This window comes from Eriocheir sinensis, chromosome 54 (assembly GCF_024679095.1).
Source record: "Eriocheir sinensis breed Jianghai 21 chromosome 54, ASM2467909v1, whole genome shotgun sequence".
NCBI classification, from domain to species: Eukaryota; Metazoa; Arthropoda; class Malacostraca; order Decapoda; family Varunidae; genus Eriocheir; species Eriocheir sinensis.
In genome coordinates, this window is record NC_066562.1 from 9,823,810 (window position 1) to 9,846,386 (window position 22,577).

The following is a 22,577-nucleotide window of genomic DNA, read 5'->3' on the forward strand; positions in this document are numbered from 1 at the left end:
TTCTTTCTTTTCGTTTCCCTCTTCTTCTTTATCTTCTGGTCCTTTCTTCCTCCCTTCCCTTCCTTTCTTCCTCCTCTCTCTTTTTCCTCTTTTTCGATCTTCACATCCCTCCTCTTCTTCCTCCCATTTTCGTTTCCTTCTTCTTCTATTTCTTCTGCTTCTTCTTCTTCTTCTTTTTCTTCTTCTTCTTCTTGTTTTTGTTACGACAGGTAGACGCGTTGAGGTGTTGAAGAGTTAATTAGTTTTGACATGTAAGGAATATTAGTTTGAGGCGTGATTATTATTATTATTATTATTATTATTATTATTATTATTATTATTATTATTATTATTAGTGGATATGGTACTACTACTACTACTTCTACTATTACTATTATCTATCTATCTATCTACTCTCTCTCTCTCTCTCTCTCTCTCTCTCTCTCTCTCTCTCTCTCTCTCTCTCTCTCTCTCTCTCTCTCTCTCTCTCTCTCTCTCTCTCTCTCTCTCTCTCTCTCTCTCTCTCGACCTTCCCTTGCGAGGTGAGCATGTGAGCTGCCCACACACCCGGACACACACACACACACACACACACACACACACACACACACACACACGTTCATGGATTTATTTTTATACATATAGTCATTGAAATATCTCCATGCATAGTTTCATACATTCATACACACACACACACACACACACACACACACACACACACACACACACACACACACACACACACACACACACACGTATACCTCCTACATCCTGTCATTAGACCTTGCAAGTGTGTGTGTGTGTGTGTGTGTGTGTGTATGTGTAATTGAACTATTTCGTGACTAAGCTAAAACAACCACTACAATCACTACTACTACTACAGTCACTACTACCACTACTACTACTACTACTACTATTACTACTACTACTACTACAAGGGCTGTCCGTGAGTGTGTCCTGACTCACCGCCTTGTTAGCCTACCTGTTCTCTCTCTCTCTCTCTCTCTCTCTCTCTCTCTCTCTCTCTCTCTCTCTCTCTCTCTCTCTCTCTCTCTCTCTCTCTCTCTCTCTCTCTCTCTCTCTCTCTCTCTCTCTCTCATTATTATTATTATTATCCATTTATCTTTATTCCTTCCCTTCTTCCTTCTCCCTTTCTTCCCCTTTTCTACCTCCCTTATTCCCTCCCTTCTATCTCCTCTTCTTCCCTCCCTCCCTTCTACCTACTCCTCATTCCTCCCTCCCTTCTTCCTTTCTTCACTTTTTCCTCTCCTCCTTCCCTTCATCCCTCCCTTCTTCCTCCCTATGTCCCCCCTCTTCCCCCTCCCCCAGGCAGCCTTCCTCACCTGTCTTATTTCTCCCTCAGGTAAGCTACGTGGCTGCCCTTCCCGTGCCCTAGGCCCCGTGCCCACCTGTAGGGTAAGCTGGGTAAGGATGGCTGGCGGGAAGGTAAGGCAAGGGGGTTGTGTTGGGGAGTGGAGGAAAGGGATTGAGAGGTAAGGTGGGAAGGGAAGGAAAGGTAAGGTAGGGGAGAGTGTGATGGTATGGGTAGGGATTTTAAGGTAAGGTAAGGGAAGTTTCTACTACTACTACTTCTACCACCACCACTACTAATAATCCTTGAGACTTGATCTAAGCTTACAAATGAGTGAAGGGCTTTAATAAGGGTGATATTAATAAGGTTTTTGGGCAGGACACGTAGTAATGGGTTTAATTCTAAGGGTAGGACACGTAATAATGGTTTAAATATATGGATAGGACATGTAGCAAAGGTTCAAGTTCACAGATATATGAAAGTCTTTAATTGGGGTGATTTTAATAAGGTTCTGGCGGTAAGAGAGCCGGGCAGGACACGTAGCAATGGGTTCAAGTTGGATAGATTCAGATTCAACAAGACACAGGCAAGAATTGGTTGACTAGCCGAGTGGTGGATGAGTGGAACAGGCCTGGCAGTCATGTGGTGAGCGCCAATACTAACAGAGTGGTGGATGAGTGGAACAGGCCTGGCAGTCATGTGGTGAGCGCCAATACTAACAGAGTGGTGGATGAGTGGAACAGGCCTGGCAGTCATGTGGTGAGTGCCAATACTAACAGAGTGGTGGATGAGTGGAACAGGCCTGGCAGTCATGTGGTGAGTGCCAATACTAACAGAGTGGTGGATGAGTGGAACAGGCCTGGCAGTCATGTGGTGAGCGCCAATACTAACAGAGTGGTGGATGAGTGGGACAGGCCTGGCAGTCATGTGGTGAGTGCCAATACTAACAGAGTGGTGGATGAGTGGAACAGGCCTGGCAGTCATGTGGTGAGTGCCAATACTAACAGAGTGGTGGATGAGTGGAACAGGCCTGGCAGTCATGTGGTGAGCGCCAATACTAACAGAGTGGTGGATGAGTGGAACAGGCCTGGCAGTCATGTGGTGAGTGCCAATACTAACAGAGTGGGGGATGAGTGGAACAGGCCTGGCAGTCATGTGGTGAGTGCCAATACTAACAGAGTGGTGGATGAGTGGAACAGGCCTGGCAGTCATGTGGTGAGTGCCAATACTAACAGAGTGGTGGATGAGTGGAACAGGCCTGGCAGTCATGTGGTGAGTGCCAATACTAACAGAGTGGTGGATGAGTGGAACAGGCCTGGCAGTCATGTGGTGAGCGCCAATACTAACAGAGTGGTGGATGAGTGGAACAGGCCTGGCAGTCATGTGGTGAGTGCCAATACTAACAGAGTGGGGGATGAGTGGAACAGGCCTGGCAGTCATGTGGTGAGTGCCAATACGATAGACACATTGAAGAAGAGGTTCGATAAGTTAGTGGTTAGTGAGGATACATGGTGACAGGCTTACTAGAACTGACTGACTGACTGGCTGACTAGTTGACTGACTTACTGACCAACTAACCGACTCCTTATATTAGTGAAATCCTTAAAATAAAATAAAATGAATAAATAAATAAAGAAAAAAATATTGATATGAAATTAAACTGAGCTAAGGAAGGAAGGAAGAAGGAAGGAGAGAAAGGAGAACAGGTGTGTGGAGAGAAGAAGAGGAGGAGGAGGAGGAGGAGGGAGGCCAGGTGTTACAGAGGAGGGAGGGAAAATGGAGCAGGTAGAAGGGAGGAGCTGGAGGAAGTGAATGGAGGGGGAGGGAAGAGGAGGAGGAGGGAGGGGGTAAAAAGAAGCAGGTAGATGATTTAATGGTGGGGAGGAGGAGGAGGAGGTAAAAATGGAAAGGAAGAGAGAGAGAGGAGGAGGAGGGAGAGGGAAGAGAAGGGAGGGAGGGAAAGGAAAGGGAAGGGAGGAAAGGTAAGATTATGCACAGGTATATTTGATAGGTAGGAGGGATTCTCTCTGTCTCTCTCTCTCTCTCTCGCTCTCTCTCTCTCTCTCTCTCTCTCTCTCTCTCTCTCTCTCTCTCTCTCTCTCTCTCTCTCTCTCTCTCTCTCTCTCTCTCTCTCCCTAAATCACGGATCAGAATGTGGTCTTGCCAGAGAGAGAGAGAGTGGAGTGGAGGGAATTTGAGGGGGAGGGTAAGCTGTCAAGGCCCCCTACCTCACCCTCCCCCCCTTTTTCCCTCACTTCTCTGCCTACCTCCGTCCCGCCCCATACTTTTTCATTATCCCATTCCGAATTTAACTCCATCTCTCTCTCTCTCTCTCTCTCTCTCTCTCTCTCTCTCTCTCTCTCTCTCTCTCTCTCTCTCTCTCTCTCTCTCTCTCTCTCTCAGAATAAGAGAGAGAGAGAAAAAAATTGGTTTCCTTGGTTGTTTAAATTTACTTCTCGTCCTTGTTTTATTTTATTTTTATTTGGTCTTGTTTTCCTTCTTTTTTTATTTATATCACAAATTTATCTTTTGAGTTACGTTTGGCATCTTTTGTGTTGTTGTTGTTGTTGGTGGTGGTGGTGGTGGTGGTGGTGGTGATGATGAAAAGGGTACTAGGGAAAGAGAGAGAGTAAATAGGAATAGAAGGAAGGGGAAGGATAAGGAAAGAGAGGAAGGACGCAGAAAGGAAGAAAGAAAGAGAAGAGGACGTCTGGAAGAAAGGGAGAGAAGAAGGAGGAAGAGGAGAAGGGAGAAAGAAAAAATATGAAAGAAGGGAGAGGAAAAAGAGGAAGTAAAAACAGGTAATAATAATAATAATAATAATAATAATAATAATAATAATAATAATAATAATAATAATAATAATAATGACGTTTTAAAAGTGAGAGTAACGCTTGTAACGTTCTTCCTCCTCCTCCTCCTCCTCCTCCTCCTCCTCCTCCTCCATAGAAAAGGGAAACTCTCCTTCCTCGTTCCTGGGAGAACAGGGCGAGTTGGGGGGCGGGAGGGACGGGAAAGTAGGGAGGAGGAGGAGGAGGAAGAAGAGGAGGAGGAGGAGGAAGTCGATATTACCTGGCGTAGCGACCGACAGGTAGATGTTATTACCTCTATTATTATTATTATTATTATTATTATTATTATTATTATTATTGTTACTATGGAAAAAAAAACGTCGTAGGGAAATATTATGGCACGTGAAAGTACACACACACACACACACACACACACACACACACACATACACACATACATGACTTGCGCCTTAAGTTACATAGGCCTACTCAACGGATTTTGTGTGTGTTCGTGTGTGTGTGTAAGAGAGAGAGAGAGAGAGAGAGAGAGATTGGTGTTGTTTCTCTTCTTCTTCTTCTTCTTCTTCTGCTTCTACTACTATTACTACTACTACTACTACTACTACTACTATTTTTTTAAAGAAGGGAGGAGGGGCAAGGGGAGGGAGGGAGAGAATGGAGGGAAATTACGTTTACTCTTATTTTGGAAAGAGGAGGAGGAGGAGGACAACAAAGGACGCCGCTTATGTTAGCTTACCTGTCCTTTCTCTCTCTCTCTCTCTCTCTCTCTCTCTCTCTCTCTCTCTCTCTCTCTCTCTCTCTCTCTCTCTCTCTCTCTCTCTCGCTCGCTCGCTCGCTCCTACGTTATTTATTTTCCTTTTTATTTTTCTCCTTTATATAAGTTCTCTCTCTCTCTCTCTCTCTCTCTCTCTCTCTCTCTCTCTCTCTCTCTCTCTCTCTCTCTCTCTCTCTCTCTCTCTCTCTCTCTCTCTCTCTCTGTTGCTTGCTTGGAACCAGAATGCCTTGAAATATTTGGAGAGAGAGAAGAAGAAGAAATAGATAAGGCGAAGTGAGGAGATAAGAATAAATAGAGAAAATGAGAGAGGAGAGAAGAGGAGGAGGAGGAGGAGGAAGAAGAACCACAAGATACGATAGTGATAAAGTCCCTCTCTCTCTCTCTCTCTCTCTCTCTCTCTCTCTCTCTCTCTCTCTCTCTCTCTCTCTCTCTCTCTCTCTCTCTCTCTCTTTTCGACCAGTTTGTGTTTTATGTATTTCAACTTTCACTTCTTCTTCCTCCTCCTCCTCCTCTTTTTTTTTTTTTGCATTTTCCATTTTTATTTTTATTTTTCCTTCCTTCGTATGTTCGTTTGTGGGTTTGTTTTCCCTCTTCCGTGTTTGTGAGGTCAAGTGGGAAGGTGGGGAGGTGAAGAGGATGTGGGGAAGCCTGGGGTGAGGGGTGAAAAGGGAAGGGGAGGGGAGGAAGAGGGGAAGAGGAAGAGGAGGAGGAGGAGGGAGAGCCGATATTGAGAGGAGGAAGGAAGGGAGTCAGGTGGAAAGGGGAAGGAAGGGGAGGGAGATGGGAAGAGGAGGAGGAGGAGGGAGACCCGATATGAAGAGGAGGAAGGAAGGGAGTCACGTGGAAGGGGGAAGGAAGGGGAGGAGGAGGAGGAGGGGGAATTGATGGGAAGGAAGGGAAAGAAAAAAAAGGTGAATGGAGGAATGAAAGGGAAAGGAAGAGGAGAAGGGAAGGGAGGGGAGGGGAGAGGGGAGGAAAAGAAGGGGGAGAAAAGATAGGAAGAGGAAGAAGAGGAAGAGGAGGAGGAGAGAGAAGAGAGTTGAATAGAAAGGATTGAGGTAAAATAAATGAAGAAGGGAAAGGGAGTGAAAAGAGGAGGAGGAGAAGAAGAAGAAGAAGGAGAAGAAAAAGAAGAAGATGGAAGATGTGTAGGCAAAGGAAGAAGAGGAGGAGGAGGAGGAGGAGGGCCGGTAGTCGAACCCAGGCCCGCGGGATTGTAGGTTGACACGCTACCCACTGCACCACGGAGGAGAGAGAGAGAGAGAGAAGGAAGTTTTGAAAATATGAAAGACATTTTTAAAACTATTGGGGTGAGGAGGAGGTGAAGGATAATGAGGAAGAGGAGGAGGAGGGGGAGGAAGGGAAGAAGTGGAGGAGGAGGAAGAAAAAAAATTACAAGAAAATACAGAAGGAGGAGGAAGAAGAAGAGGAAGAAAGGACCAAAAAAAAATATGTAAAGAAAGGAAAAAAATACACTAGGAAGAAGAGGAAGATAGGGAGGAGGAGGAGGAGGAGGAAGAGGAAGAGGAAGAGGAGTCGTAAAAAATGAAGAGAAAAAAGAATGAGAAATAGAGGAAGAGGAAGACAAAAAAAGAGAAGAAATATAAGAGGAGGAAGAGGAGGAGGAGGAAGAAGAAGAGGAGGAGGAAGAAGAAGAGGAGGAGGAGGAAGAGTATTTGGCTTTTACCTGTCCTCTCTACACATACTTTGGAGGGAAGAGGAGGAAGTGATTGGAGGAAGAGGAGGAGGAGGAGGAGGAAGAACACATGATTTAGTCTCGCCAACTTTTGTGTGACTCTCTCTCTCTCTCTCTCTCTCTCTCTCTCTCTCTCTCTCTCTCTCTCTCTCTCTCTCTCTCTCTCTCTCTCTCTCTCTCTCTCTCTCTCTCTCTCTCTCTCTCTCTCTCTCTCTCTCTCTCTCAACAGGTGTATGTGTCTGAACAGGTACACACACACACACACACACACACACACACACACACACACACACACACACGTAGACAGTCTTGGCAGTGTGTGTGTGTGTGTATGTGTGAAGGTCCTTGCCATCACACACACACACACACACACACACACACACACGCACATAAGAGAACGTGTGGTGGGTGGTAACAGGCTTTGTGTGTGTGCGTGTGTGTGTGCGTGTGTGTGTGTGTGTGTGTGTGTGTGTGTGTGCGATTTTCGGGGTATTTAAATATCTAGTTTATTATCTTCTACGGACAAGGAAAAGGAGGAAGAAGAAGAGGAGGAGGAGGAGGAAGAGGAAGGAGTCAAGAAGAGAGAAAATGGAGGAAGGAATGGAGGAGGAAGAAGAAGATAGACGATAATAGTAAAGGAAGAAAAGAAGACATTGAAGAAGAAGAAGAGGAAGAAGAAAAGAAGACATTGAAGAAGGAGAAGAAGAGGAAGAGGAAGAAGAAAATGAAGAAGAAGAAGAAGCAAAAGAGTAAGAGGAGGAAGGACTCGCGGACGCTCACCTGGTGCTCCTCCTCCTCCTCCTCCTCCTCTTCCTCCTCCTCCTCCTCCTCCACGGACGTTACACCGAGACTGATGGTACACGAGAGGACAATGCTCCTCCTCCTCCTCCTCCTCCTCCTCCTCCTCCTCGGTCTCCCTCCCTTCCACTTCCTCCCTTACTCTGTCTCTTTCTCTCCCTTCCTCCTCCACATTCTCTCCCTTTCTCTCTTTCTCTCTTGCCTTTCCTCCATCTTCACTTTCCTTCATATTTTCTCCTTTCTCTCTCTCTCTCTCTCTCTCTCTCTCTCTCTCTCTCTCTCTCTCTCTCTCTCTCTCTCTCTCTCTCTCTCTCGCTCTTCCTTATTTACTGTCTCCCTTTCTCTCTCACTTATTTTCTTTCCTCTCCTCCTCCTCCTCCTCCTCCTCCTCCTCCTCCTCCTCCCAATTAGCTGGAGGGACATGTGAAAGAGTGGGTAAGATTTGGTTGGCTCAGGTTAGGTGAGGTAAGCTTTCTCTCTCTCTCTCTCTCTCTCTCTCTCTCTCTCTCTCTCTCTCTCTCTCTCTCTCTCTCTCTCTCTCTCTCTCTCTCTCTCTCTCTCTCTCTCTCTCTTTGTTTTTGTTTTTTTCAGCATTTTTTGTCTCCCTCCTCCTCCTCCTTCTCCTCTCCTCTTCCTCCAAACACACACACGCACACACACACACACCTGTTCTCCCCTTCTACGCAGTTCACTTGTGCAAAAGGGGAGAGGGGAGGAAAGGGGTGGGGAGAGGAGAGAGGGGAGGAAAGGAGGTGGGGGAGAAGGGAGCCTGTTTTCTGGAGTGTCCTGGGTTGGTCGTGAATCTTTCTCTCTCCCCAAACCTTTCTTTTTCTCCCTATTTTTTTTTATCTCCCCAACCATTTTTTCATCTTTACTTTTTTATCTCCCGAACTCCCCTCTTTTTCTCCCCAACTCGGTTCTTTTTTTCTATCTCCCCAACATTTTTTTCTAACCGCCCCATCTTCTAAAATGTCCTTTCTTCTTCTCCCCTACTCCTTTGTTTTATCTCCCCAACTCATTTATTTGTCTCCCCAATGACTTTTTATCTCCCCATCTCCCCTATTTCCATCTCTATAGCCCTTCTCTTTCTCCCCAGTGCTTAACAAACTCCACTTTCTCTCCCCCAAATCTTCCTCATCTCCCCAACCCATTTTTTTTAATCTCCCCAATTGCCTACTCAAGTACGTATATATCTCCTTCCCCTTTCTGTCCCTTTATCTCCCCAACTCATTTATTTGTCTCCCCAATCACTTCTTATCTCCCCATCTCTCTTATTTCCATCTCTTTATGACTTCTCTTTCTCCCCAGTGCTTTAAAAACTCCCCTTTCTCTCCCCACTATTCCTCATCTCCCCATCTCCCCAAATCCATTTTTAATCTCTCTATGGCCTATCCAAATTTCTTTTTCTCCCTTTATCTTCCCATCTCCCCAACCATATTTAATCTCCCCATTGCCTATCCAAATTTTTCTTCCCCTTCCTCTCCCTTACTCCTCATCTCCCCATCTCCCCCAACCAATTTTTAATCACCCTATTGCCTACCCAAATATATATCTCCCTCCCTTTTTCTCCCTTACTCTTCTTATCTCCCCATCTCCCCAACCATTTTTAATCTCCCCAATTGCCTTTTCAGATTTCTCTCCTTCCTCTTCCCTTTTTTTTATACTTTCTCCCAAATTTTCCTCTCCTGTTTTCCTGTCTTCTCTTCCCTCCATTCTTCCTCCTCCTCCTCCTCCTCCTCCTCCCTTTTCTCTCCCTCTCTCTACCTCCTCCTCCTCCTCCTCCTCTTCCTCCATCGTCTCCACTATTTTTTCTTCTTTTATATTGTCTTCCCACGCTCTCTTCCTATTCTCTCTCTCTCTCTCTCTCTCTCTCTCTCTCTCTCTCTCTCTCTCTCTCTCTCTCTCTCTCTCTCTCTCTCTCTCTCTCTCTCTCTCTCTCTCTCTCTCTCTCTCTCTCTCTCTCTCTCTCTCTCTCTCTCTCTCTCTCTCTCTCTCTCTCTCTCTCTCTCTCACCTCGTTCTTTTTAATTTTTTCTTTTTTTTCCTCTGATTTTTTTCTTCCTCCTCCTCCTCCTCCTCCTCCTCATTTCTCACTATTTTCCTGAGCCTATTCCTTACCTCTTCCCTCCTCCTCCTCCTCCTCTTCCCTCCTCCTCCTCCTCCTCCTCCCTACGATGAATAGCTGGCAGGGGTAAATGAACGAGGAGGAGGAGGAGGAAAACTCTAAGTTTCAGCTCCTCCTCTCCCTTCCTCTCTTCCCCTCCTCCTCCTCCTCCTCCTCTTCCATGTGACTCAGCACAGGTGTATTAGCCCCACCTGTCGTTAGCACCCTCTTCCTCCTCCTCCTCCTCCTCCTCTGCCCGTTCTTTACCTCGCCTAAGTTTCCCCGCTGCGTCTCTTCCCTTCCGTCGCGTCTCCTCCTCCTCTTCCTCCTCCTCTCCTTCCTTTTTTTACGTTCTCATCCTCCTCCTCCTCCACTTCACCTTTTCTGTTCTTCCTGTTTACCTACCTCCTCCTCCTCCTCCTCTTCCTCCTCATGTTTCTTTCTCTTATTTCTTCCTTCTCCTCCTCCTCCTCCTCTGTTTAACCCATTACTTTTTTTTCTTCCTTTCTCTTTTTCCTCATAATGTTTGTTTCCTTTTCCTCCTCCTCCTCTTCTTCCTCCTACTCCTCCTCCTCCAGTAGCGTTCAGGTGAGTGCCCTCTTTGATTACCTGTGCCTCATTAGCGCCCAGGTGAGAGAGAGAGAGAGAGAGAGAGAGAGAGAGAGAGATGCATAACAAGACTAGAAATAAAGAAAAAACATGAATATAACAATGACGTAAGAGAGAGAGAGAGAGAGAGAGAGAGACAAACAACTCTCCTTCCTCTTCTCTCCCTTCCTCTTCCCTCCCTTCCCTTTCCTCCCCTTCCCTTCCTCAACCATTCTCCGATACCTCCCTTCCTCCTTCCTCTCTCTCCCTTTCTTTCTCTCCTCTCATTCCTTGCTTCCTCCTTTCTCTCCCTTCTTCCTCTTTATCTCCCCTTTCTTTCATTTTACCTCCCCATTTCTCTTCCTTCCTATCTCCCTCCTCTTTCCCTCAACCCTCCCCTTTCCTCCCTTATTCTCCCCCTCTCTCCTTTCTTCCATTCCTCCCCTTCTCCTCCCCCGCCTCCCCCCTCCCCTCCCCTCTCCCTCCTCCCCCTTGGTACCTGTTGCTGCTCACCTCGTCTGCTAATTGGCTTGGTCAGGTGTGCAGGAATGTCTCTCTCTCTCTCTCTCTCTCTCTCTCTCTCTCTCTCTCTCTCTCTCTCTCTCTCTCTCTCTCTCTCTCTCTCTCTCTCTCTCTCTCTCTCTCTCTCTCTCTCTCTCTCTCTCTCTCTCTCTCTCGTTTCTGTCTGTTCTAGAATAGGAAGGCAATAATTTGATTTAGTGGAAGAAGGCGGAGGAGGAGGAGGAGGTATGCGGTTTAAATGCGAGAGAGAAAGGTCAAGTCAACGAGAGAGAGAAGAAGAAGAACCTTCCTCCTCTTCCCCGAATTCTTCTCTTCCTCTTAATTTCATTCCGGAATAGAGAGAGAGAGAGAGAGACGTTTTAAAACCCCATGTTTGTTTGTTTGTTTGTGTGTTTGTTTTCAGACGCGAGTGTTACGCAGTAAAAAAAAAAAATTCGTATTTTTTATCTTAAGAATGAAACACACACACACACACACACACACTCTCACACTCACGTACTAATGAGTTGTGTTTGACCTCCTTCCCAGGTGTGTGTGTGTGTGTGTGTGTGTGTGTGTGTGTGTGTGTGTGTGTGTGTGTGTGTGTGTGTGTGTGTGTGTGTGCGCTTGCGTAAGTATTGTCTATTTTCGATGTAGTTTTCCTCGTGTTTGTGGGTGTGCGTGTATATGTGTGCGTGTGTGTGTGCGTGCGTGCGTGTGTGCATGATGGTAATTATAGGTGTGAAGGAATGGATGTGAAGGTGGGAAGGGAGAAGAAGGGGAGAGGATGGAAGGGAGAAGAAGGGGAGAGGATGGAAGGGAAGAAAAGAGAAGGGAAAGGAAAGGGAGAGAAGGGAAGGGAAAGGGAGAGGGTTGCAGGAAGGGAAAAGAAGGAAAGGGATTGAGATGGAGGAAGAGAGAGAGAGAGAGAGAGAGAGAGAGACGTTACCTGGAGAATTATTGTTACCTGGATTCCTTTTGTTTTGATTAACCTTCAATTAATTCATTTATATATTTACTTATTTTTTTCCTTTATTCTTTGTTATTTTTTTCTTTTCCTTATTTTCATTTACTTTCCTATTGTTTACTCTCTCTCTCTCTCTCTCTCTCTCTCTCTCTCTCTCTCTCTCTCTCTCTCTCTCTCTCTCTCTCTCTCTCTCTCTCTCCAGTTCCTAGTATTTGCATTTCCTCATATCCTCCTTACTGTTTTTCTCTCCTCTTCCTCCTCCTCCTCCTCCTCCTCCTCCTTCTTCTCTTCTAGTTATTCTTCGTTTTTCTCTTTCGTCTTAATTTTCTTTCGCTTTTTTCTTTCTTTCGTTCTTATTTTTTCTTTTTTTCAACTTCTCCTCCTCTTCTTCCTCCTCCTCCTCTTCTTCCTCCTCCTCCTCCTCCTCCTCCTCCTCCTCCATCGCATTTCAGTAACAAAATTTTAGACACACAAAAAAAGAAGTTAAATCTGGCACCTCGTTGACCTTGAGAGAGAGAGAGAGAGAGAGAGAGAGAGAGAGAAGAGCACCTTTATCTGCGTAACTTGTGGCTTATGACGCGTTGGACAGGTGTGTGGCCAGGTGTGGAGGAGGAGGAAAATAGGTGAAAAGTTTTATAGAAAGAAGAAATGAAAGACGAAAGTGATAATTAGAAGGAAAAGAATAAAATAAAGAAGAAGAAGAGGAGGAGGAGGAGGAGCCAAGAAATGAAAGGAAGAACGAAAAAGTAGAGGAAAATGAAGAAGGCGAAGATGAAAAAGGAGGAAAAGGAGAAGTAAAAAGAATGAAGGAAAGAAAAAAAATGAGAGAATGAAAAGGAGGAAAAGGAAGATGAGGAAGAATGAAAACAAGGAGGAGGAGGAGGAGGAGGAGGGAGATCAGATGGTAATGATAATCAGATGAGTCTGCAAGAGGCCGGTAGGTCTATACAAGGCATCTCCCGTGAACCTAACCCCACCTAACTTCACTATCCACGAACCTATCCAACCTCTTCTTCAATGTGTCTATCGTATTGGCACTCACCACATGACTGCCAGGCCTGTTCCACTCATCCACCACTCTGTTAGTATTGGCACTCACCACATGACTGCCAGGCCTGTTCCACTCATCCACCACTCTGTTAGTATTGGCACTCACCACATGACTGCCAGGCCTGTTCCACTCATCCACCACTCTGTTAGTATTGGCACTCACCACATGGCTGCCAGGCCTGTTCCACTCATCCACCACTCTGTTAGTATTGGCACTCACCACATGACTGCCAGGCCTGTTCCACTCATCCACCATTCTGTTAGTAGACAAATTTTTGCATGATTTGGAAGAGATGGGGTTTGGTGGAGGTGGAGTATTGGGGAGGAAGAGAGGAAATGGGGAGAAATTGGGGAAGGGATGGGGAGAAGGTGGGAAGGGATTAAACCGGTGGGGAGATGTGATGGGGAGATATATGTAGTGGGAAGAGGTGGGGAACATATGTAGTTGGGGAGGAGACAGGAGAATATATGTAGTTGGGGAGGAGAGGGGGAAGGGTGGGGAGAATATGTAGTTGGGGAAGAGGTGGGAGAATATATGTAGTTGGGGAGGAGTGGGGGAAGGGGTGGGGAGAATATATGTAGTTGGGGAAGAGGTGGGGAGAATATATGTAGTTGGGGAGGAGAGGGGGAAGGGGTGGGGAGAATATATGTGGTTGGGGAAGAGGTGGGGAGGAGAGGGGGAAGGGGTGGGGAGAATATATGTGGTTGGGGAGGAGCTGGGGAAGGGGTGGGGAGGGATAACGGGGAGTAACGGGGAAGATTTTCTCTCCCCGTTATGGAGCTAAAGTTGGCAACAGTGTGCGTGCCCCTACCCCCCCTCCTCCTCCTCCTCCTGTACCCTGACCCACTGTCCATCCATGCCCTTAACCCCCCCCTCCTCCTCCTCCTCCTCATCCCCCCCCCTCCTCCTCCCATGACCTCTTGCCCCGGACTCTCACTTAGACCTCCTTCTCTCCCCCTCCTTCTCCTCCTCTTCCTCCTCCTCTTCCACTTTTCGTCCTCCTCCACCTCGTCACTCCACTTACTCCACTTCTCACCCTCCTTTGTTCCTCTCTCTCTCTCTCTCTCTCTCTCTCTCTCTCTCTCTCTCTCTCTCTCTCTCTCTCTCTCTCTCTCTCTCTCTCTCTCTCTCTCTCTCTCTCTCTCTCTCTCTCTAAAATAATGTAACTGATAACAGAAAACAATAGAGAAAAGAGAGGTCAAGGTAAGTGTGGGGTCATCTGGTCACCTTACCTGAGAGAGAGAGATGAATGAGTTAGTGATTGGGGAGGGGGAAGGGGAGGAGGAGGAGGAGGAGGAAGAGGGGAGAGGAGGAGGGTTGTGGAAGCGGTTTTGATAGTTGTGATAATAATGAGGAGGAGAGAGAGAGAGAGAGAGGAGAGGTAAATGAATGGGAAGAGAGGTATCACGGAAGAGGAAGAAGAGAGAGAGAGAAAGGAAGAAAGCTAAACGGAGGAAAAGACAGAAATGTGTGTGTGAGAGAGAGAGAAGAGAAAGAGGAAAGAACAATGTGTGTGTGAGAGAGAGAGAGAGAGAGAGAGAAGAGGAAAACTAAATTAGGAAGAAGAGAAAACAAGGAAGCAGTGAAAATAATGGGACGGGGAGGAGGAAACTTAACAGGTGTGGGAGGAGGAGGAGGAAGAGGAGGAGGAGGAGGGGAGGAGGAGGAGAGGAGGAGGAGGAGGAAGACCTTCACCCACTAAAGGAAGGTGAGCAAATGCCAGACTTCTCTCACCTGTAGACTGATTGACTGACAGGTGGAGAGAGAGAGAGAGAATGAAAATGATAAAAAAAGAAAGAGAAAGAAAAGAAAATCGAGGAAAAGTAAGGAGAAAAAAAGAGCTGGAAAAAAGTATAATTGAGAGAAAGGAAAGAAAGATAGAAGGAAGAAAAAAAGAAAGAAAGAAAGAAAGGAAGAAAGAAAGGAAGAAAGAGAATGGGCAAAGAAGGAAGGATAGTACGATAGGAACAAATTTAGTATTAGTAGTAGAAGCAGTAGTAGTAGTAGTAGTAGTAGTAGTAGTAGTAGTAGCAGGTGGGGAGGTAACAGATGGTGGTAGTAGTAGTAGTAATAGTAGTAGTGGTAGTAGTAATAGTAGTGGTCGCGGTGGTGGAGTGGTAGTGGAAGCCCTTGGCACGAATGTGGATGACCCTGCTTGCCCCACCTAACCTTACCTTACCTTACCTTACTTTACCTTAATTTATATTCCCATAGTTTACCTTATTCTTTCCTGTCTAGTATTTTCACCCCCCCTCCCTAATTACCTTACCTTAATATGTCTTACGTTACCTTACCTCTCCTTTCTGTCTCTTTAACCTTACCTAACCTACCTTAATCGTACTTCATCTTGCCTTTCTTTACCTTACCTTATCTTACCTTAATATACCTTACCTTAATATACCTTACCTTAATATACCTTACCTCTCCTTTCTGTCTCTTTAACCTTACCTTACCTTACCTTAATATACCTTACCTTAATATATCTTACCTTGCGTTACCTTACCTCTCTCCTTTCTGTCTCTTTAATAATATCACTCCCCCTACCTTACCTTACCTTACCTTACCTTACCTTACCTTTTCCTACCTTAATCTTACCTCATCTTGCCTTTCATTCCCTTACCTTACCTTCCTTTACCTTATTTTTCTTCCCCTTGCCTTACCTCATTCTCTCTCTCTCTCTCTCTCTCTCTCTCTCTCTCTCTCTCTCTCTCTCTCTCTCTCTCTCTCTCTCTCTCTCTCTCTCTCTCTCTCTCTCTCTCTCATTCCCATCCTCCCCATTACCCCCATTCCTACCATTACTAAGAGAGAGGACTTCATTTCTTGGTCTCTTGCAACACTCGGAGGAGGAGGAGGAGGAGGAGGAGGAACAGGGACCAGTTTTTGTGGGGGGAAGGAAGGAGGGGAGGAGGAGGAGGTAGCACACTCACGCTTCCCTTAATAATATAGGGGGAGAGAGAGAGAGAGAGAGAGAGAGAGAGAGAGAGTTATAAAGAACGTCTCGCAATGAGAAAATAATAGGGTAGTGGAGGAGGAGGAGGAGGAATAGGAGGAAGAAAGTGGAGAGAAAGAGTAGATGGGATGAGAATAGGGAGGAAAAGATGGTGGTGGTGGTGGTGGTGGTGGTGATGAAGATAGTGTTGGAGAAGTGGTGATGATGGTGGTGGTGGTGGTGATGGTGGTGGTGGTGGTGATGATAGTGGTGGTGAGGTAGAAGGGGGAGGAAGAGGAGGAAGAAGAAGAAAGAGGAGGAGAAGAAGAAAATGAAGTTAAAGAAGAAGGAGGAAGAAGAAGAAGATGATGAAGGAGGAGGAGGAGAAGAAAAAGAAGGAGGAGGAGGAGTAGATAAAGAAGGAGGAGGAGGAGAAGAAAAAGAAGAAAGAGCAGGAGTAAGAAGAAGAAGAAGGAGAAGAAGAAAAAGGAAGAAGAAGAAGAGGAGAAGGAGATATAGAAGGTGGAAATGGAGAATGGAGGAAAAATGATTGATGGGAAAGGAGTGGAGGAGGTGGAGGAGGGATGGACACGTGCTCACCTTAACCTTTTCTCACCTTCTTCCTCCACTTCTCTCTCTCTCTTTCTCTCTCTCTTTTTCTCCTTTCTTTATCTCCCTCTTTTTCTTCTTTCTTTTATTTCCTTTTTTTCTCTATTTATTTATTATTATTATTATTATTATTATTACTTCATTTTGTCATTCATTCTCTCTCTCTCTCTCTCTCTCTCTCTCTCTCTCTCTCTCTCTCTCTCTCTCTCTCTCTCTCTCTCTCTCTCTCTCTCTCTCTCTCTATTATTATATTTTATCTTTTTTTTTTTTTTTTCATTCTCTCTCTCTCTCTCTCTCTCTCTCTCTCTCTCTCTCTCTCTCTCTCTCTCTCTCTCTCTCTCTCTCTCTCTCACCTGTGACCGCCGCACCTGTCCTCCTCCTCCTCCTCCTCCTCCTCTTCCTCCTCCTCCTCCTTTGAAGTCCTTATTTGGTATCTTCCTCAAATATTTGTATTCTTTTTTTTCTTTTTCTTGTTTTCTTTATTTTTCTTTATTTTTCTTGTTTTCTTTTCATATTTTCATAATCACGTTTCGTTTTTCTTCCTTTTCTTCCTCTTTTTCTTTTCTTTCTCTTTCTTTCTTTGTTGTTTTTATTCCCATTATTTTTTATCATTGTTTTTCTTTTCCTTTTTTTCTTTTCATCATCTCATTTCTTTTCCTTTTTCTCTTTCTTTTTCCTTCCATGTTTTTTCCTTCCTTTTCTTCTTTTCTTCTTCTTCCACCTCAATCCTTTTTCTTTCTTTTCTTCCTTCTGTATCATCACCTCCTCCTCCTCCTCCTCCTCCTCCTCCTCCTCCATAAAGGGAAGAAGAGGAGGAAGACTATATTAAGATTGTGATGAGTAAGATTTATTTCAGGAGGAGGAGGAGGAGGAGGAGGAGGAGGAGGAAGAAGAAGAAGAGGGAAAAATCTACCTGTCATGTCACGTTTTCTAATAATCCTTGGCACCTCTCTCTCTCTCTCTCTCTCTCTCTCTCTCTCTCTCTCTCTCTCTCTCTCTCTCTCTCTCTCTCTCTCTCTCTCTCTCTCTCTCTCTCGTCCTTCCATTTTTCATTAAACGTCCTTAGTCTGTTTCCTGTATGGAGAGAGAGAGAGAAGAATCGTGATAGGAAAGAGATATGCAAAGATAACGAGAGAGAGAGAGAGAGAGAGAACACCTTTGAAACAACCTGTAATTAAATGCCAATGTCGGTGAAATGAAGGAAAAAAAAGGAAAATAAGAGGAAAAATAGGAGGAGGAGGAGGAGGAATAATTAAAAGGAGAATAAAGGGAAGAGGAGGAGGAGGAGGAGGAGGAGGAGGAGGAGGAAATAATTATGAGAAAGGGAAGAAGAATGAAAAAAAAAGTTAATAATAATAATAATAATAATAATAATAATAATAATAATAAAGAGAATAATGTTTTTTTTTCCTTCCTTTAACTTTTTTTCCTCTTCCTTCCTCCTTCCTTCATCTCATTTTTCTTCCTATTTTTCTTCATTCTTCTGCCTTTATTTTCTCTTCTCTCATTCTTCCTTCTTTCGTTCTTCCTTTCTTTCTCTTCCTTACTCCTTTTCTTCCTTCTTATTCCTCTCTTCTTCCCTTCCTTCCTTATTTCCTTCCTTTCTTTTATGTATTTTCAAACGCATTTTTTTTTCTTTGATATCTCCTTCTTTTCCTTCTTTTCCTTCCTTCTCTTCTTTCCTTCCTTCTTTCCTTTCTTTTATGTATTTTCAAACGCATTTTTTTCTTTGATTTCTACTTCTTTTCCTTCTTCCCTCCTTCCTTCTCTTCTTATTTTTTTCTTATTTCTCTTCTATCATTCATTTCCTTTCTCTTATTATTCCTTTTATTCCTCTCTCCTTTTCTTTATTTCCCTATTTCTTGTTTTTATATTTTACATTTTCATTCCTTCCTATTCCTTCTTTCTTCTCTCTGTATCCTTCCCTTCTACTTCTCTTCCTCTACCTTCTCATTCCACGCTCTTCCTCTCTTTCTTCCTTTATTTCATTTCCTTCTTCTTCCTTCTTTATCTGTGTTTTTCTTTTTTTCTTATTTTGTTTTAAAGCATTTTTGTACCTAAGTCAAGGGTTAATAAGGTCATAATTAGTGTTTTTTATCTTCATCTTTTTTTCAATCCTGTTTTTCATCGTGTCTGTGTGTGTGTGTGTGTGTGTGTGTGTGTGTGTGTGTACGTCATTCGGGTGGGTGTCCTTGCGTTGTTCTCTCTCTCTCTCTCTCTCTCTCTCTCTCTCTCTCTCTCTCTCTCTCTCTCTCTCTCTCTCTCTCTCTCTCTCTCTCCATATTTCAGATTTTGTTTGGTTTCCGTGTGTGTGTGTGTGTGTGTGTGTGTGTGTGTGTGTGTGTGTGGGTGGGTAACTGCATTGTATTTCAGAGAGAGAAAGATTCTTTAACGCCGAAGGATAGCAATCTTACACACACACACACACACACACACACAGGAATTAACTACCTTTAAAATCTGTTTAATTAAAATCTCACATTATGAATACTTGGTAAGCTCTGTGTGTGTGTGTGTGGGTGTTTGTGTGTGTGGGTGTGTGTGTGTGTGTGTGTGTGAGATGTCATTTCTTTGTCCCGGCTGGGCATTCTCTCTCTCTCTCTCTCTCTCTCTCTCTCTCTCTCTCTCTCTCTCTCTCTCTCTCTCTCTCTCTCTCTCTCTCTCTCTCTCTCATTTTCTTACTACGCACTTTTCAACTTCTTCATCTTTTCTCCTCCTCCTCCTCCTCCTCCTCCTCCTCTTCTTTTTCTTCTTCTTTTACTTCTGAGCCCTTGATCATTAAGCCCACGACGGAGATCAAAGAGGAGGAGGAGGAGAAGAAATGGAGAGAAAAACGCCCTTCTTCTTAACTCAAAATGGAGGTGATTGTTTTGTGTGTGTGTGTGTGTGTGTGTGTGTGTGTCTGTGTGTCTGTGTGTGTTTTAACCTGCAACAGTGACTAAGCATGTAATTACTTGATGCCTCCTTAGAGAGAGAGAGAGAGAGAAGAAACGGAAAAACGAGCAAACCTAGAAATAACAAGGCAATCTACTTTAGTGAAGGAAGGAAGAGGGGAGGGAAGAAAGAAGAGAGGAAAGGGAAGAAGGAAAGAAGATTGTGATGGAAGAGTCGGAGGGAAGAAAGGAAGGAAGGGAAGAGTAGAAGGGAAGGAAGGAAGAGAGGAGGGGAAGCGGGAAAGAAGAATATGATGGAAGAGTGGGAGGGGAGAAGGCATTGAAGGAAGGAAGGATTGCACGAAGGAACTCATTCTTTAATAAAAAAAACTCTTCCTTTGATTCATTTATTTTTATTTCTACGTTTATTTCCCTCATTTATCACACCCTCCTCTAACCCTTTTGTTTCATCCTTTCCTCCTGCCTACGACTTGAACTCTTTCAGGAGGAGGGTATCGGGACACCTCTCCTCCCGAAATTGACCTCTCTTTTTGGCCACTCCTTTGACCTCTATTCAGGAGCAGTAAGTAGCGGGCTTTTTTAATATTTTTCTTTACGCCCTTGAACTGTCTCCTTAGCTATAAAAAAAACCCAAAATCGTTAGTTCTTATATATACGTTTCATATATAGTATAGATAGACACTAACACATCCTCTCTCCCTCCCCTCTCAGCCATGTCCGCGTACCAGAAGTTCTACAACCTGCGTCCCAACGATTACTGGAAGGACAGCGCCTTTCTCTACGGGCAGGGCCTCGTCTACTTCCACTTCAACGCCTTCCAGTGGTAAGTACCGACCGGGGGGTGACGGGGCAGGGGAGAAAGAAGGCAAGGGTGACGTTGGGAGCATCTGCCATAGCTACGCGTGGCCTCTGTGCTCATTTCCGTCGCTTTGTCCATTGAGCAAATAAGTGAAATTAAATAATGAAGAGAAAAAGGAAAATGTTGCGGAGAGAGAGACAGAGAGAGAGATTTAAACGTGTCCCATTCAAGTAGACAAAGACATTTCCTTATTATAACTTGTGTTCTATTTGTTCTTTGTTTTATATAGGGAGGAGGGAAGAGGAAGGGGGGGAGGGAGGGAAAGGAAGAGAGGAAAGGGAAGGGAATGGGGGAGGGAAAGGATAGGAAGAGGAAGGGGAGGAGTAGACACAAAGGGAGGAAGGAATAGGAAGAGAAGGGAGAGGGAGAAGAGAGGAAGGGGAGGAGGAAAAACAGGTTAAAAAGGAAAAGGTGGGAGGAAAAGGACAGGATGAAGAAGGGGAAGAGGGAGGGAGTGGAGGGGAAGAGAAGAGAGAGAGAGGAAGTGATGAATGTGGGAGAGAGAATAATGAGAGGAGGAGAAGGAGGAGGAAGAGTAGTAGTAGTAGTAGTAGTGGTAGTAGTAGTGGTAGTAGTAGTAGTAGTGGTGGTAGTGGTAGTAGTAGTAGTAATGGTAGTGGTGGTGGTAGTAGTAGTAGTAGTAGTAGTAATAGTAGTAGTAGTAGTAGTTGACAAATGATAGTTGCTCTTTGTTTTACCTCCCCGGAAATGCTCTCTCTCTCTCTCTCTCTCTCTCTCTCTCTCTCTCTCTCTCTCTCTCTCTCTCTCTCTCTCTCTCTCTCTCTCTCTCTCTCAGGTAATTACGTTTGACACCTTTAATTCCTTCGCCTTGATCTTCTGAGAGAGAGAGAGAGAGAGACGAAACTATATTCTTATACGTGTAAACCTGCATTGTGTGTGTGTGTGTGTGTGTGTCTGTGTGTGTCTGTGTGTGTGTGTGTGTGTGTGTGTGTGTGTGTGTGTGTGTGTGTGTTGGAACAAGTTTTTACAAAGAACATCCTTGGTGTGTGTGTGTGTGTGTGTGTGTGTGTGTGTGTGTGTGTGTGTGTGTGTGTGTGTGTAAATTCATACATATGTGCGTATATCTCTACCACGAATCTGTGTTTGTGTGTGTGTGTGTGTGTGTGTGTGTGTGTGTGTGTGTGTGTGTGTGCAATATGAGGAGGTCACTTGCCCTTCCCTCCACCCTTTCCTCCTCTCTTCCTCACCCTCCTCCTCCTCCTCCTCCTCCTTGTTTTATCCTGAAGGAGAAACGGATCTTGTCCCTCCCAGCGCCTCCCCCTCCCCCCTCCCCCCTCCCCCCCTTATCTGACCCTTTAATGTCCTCCTCCTCCTCCTCCTCTTCCTCCTCCTCCTCAGGCATCTTCACCTGCTACTCATCATCCTCCTTCCCTTAAACCGCCTCCTTCCTCCCTCCTTAGGCATTAAATTCCTCTTTCTATTCCTCCTCCTCCTCCTCCTCCTCCTCTTCCTTGTCTTCTGATTTCTTCATCCATTGCCTCGAGAATACAAGAAGTGTGTTAAAGAAGAGGAGGAGGAAGAAAGAAGGAGGAAGAAGAAAAGTAACAAACTGAATTGCCAAAATGAGACAAATCGAGAGAGAGAGAGTGGGGGGGTAAGGAGAGAGAGTGGAGGTAGAGGGAGAGAGATAAATGGGAGGGCTGGAGGTCACCAACCTCTCTCTCTCTCTCTCTCTCTCTCTCTCTCTCTCTCTCTCTCTATCAAGTAATAATAAGTATAGCATTTTGAGGCCTAAGAGAGAAAGTGCCGTAACTACTTCCTATGCTTCTTTTCCTTACCTATCAACACTTCTACCCATCACTTCCCTATTTCCTTACCTATCAACACCTCTACCCATCTACTTACCCATCTACCTTCATATCTGTTCTCTTTCCCTTCCTCTTTTTCCTCCCAATCTCCTTTCCCTTCCCTTCATCTTCCTTCTCTCCTTTTTCCTTCCTTACTTTTTCCTTCTTCTTCCTTCACTTCTCTTTCTCTCCTTCATTTTCTCTTCCTTTCCATTCCCTTTCTCTTCATCTTCCTTCACTTTTCTTTCTCTCCTTTCTCTCTCCCTTCTTTATCTTCCTTTCTCCTCCTCCTCCTCCTCCTCCTCCTCCCTTCCCCTCCTCTCCTCTGTCACCTCTCTTCCTCATTCCTTTCCCCATCTTTATCCCTTCCTCCTCCTCCTCCTCCTCCTCCTCCTCCTCTCCCTTTCAATCATGCACCTGTTGTTACCCCTCTTCCCTTCCCTTCCGTCCCCTCCCTCCCCCTTCCTCTTCATCTCCTCCTCTTTATATAATTTCTCTCCTCCTCCTCCTCCTCCTCCTCCTCCTCCACCTCCACCTGTTGTCATCTCTGTATGCCTCCTCTTCATCCACCTGCTGTCATTCTTCCTCCTCCTCCTCCTCCTCTTCCTCCTCCTCCCCTTCCTCATCTCTCCTTATTTTTATCTCCTTATGTTGTCTCCCTTCTCCCCCCCCTCCTCCTTACATCTGTTGCGCACACACACACACACACACACACACACACACACACACACACACACACACCTTCAATCCTTCCTTTTCTTCGTCTCCTTCACTCTCCTTCCTTCTTCTCCTTCATATTCTCCTCCTCCTCCTCCTCCTCCTCAAGCTTCACCTCCACTCGCTTTTTTAATATTTTTTCTCTTCACTTCCTCCTCCTCCTCCTCCTCCTCCTCCT

At 45.1% G+C, this 22,577-nt stretch overlaps 1 protein-coding gene across 1 annotated transcript in view; it reads left to right on the forward strand.

The window, feature by feature from the left end:
- LOC126983740 (putative mediator of RNA polymerase II transcription subunit 26) overlaps positions 1 to 19,868 on the forward strand; it is a 46,892-nt gene extending 27,024 nt beyond the window's left edge. The window contains exon 3 of the mRNA XM_050836810.1: positions 19,727 to 19,868. Coding sequence (XP_050692767.1) covers positions 19,727 to 19,842 — 116 coding nt within the window. The 3' untranslated portion in view covers positions 19,843 to 19,868. The remainder of the gene's footprint in view (positions 1 to 19,726) is intronic.
- Positions 19,869 to 22,577: the final 2,709 nt, after the last annotated feature.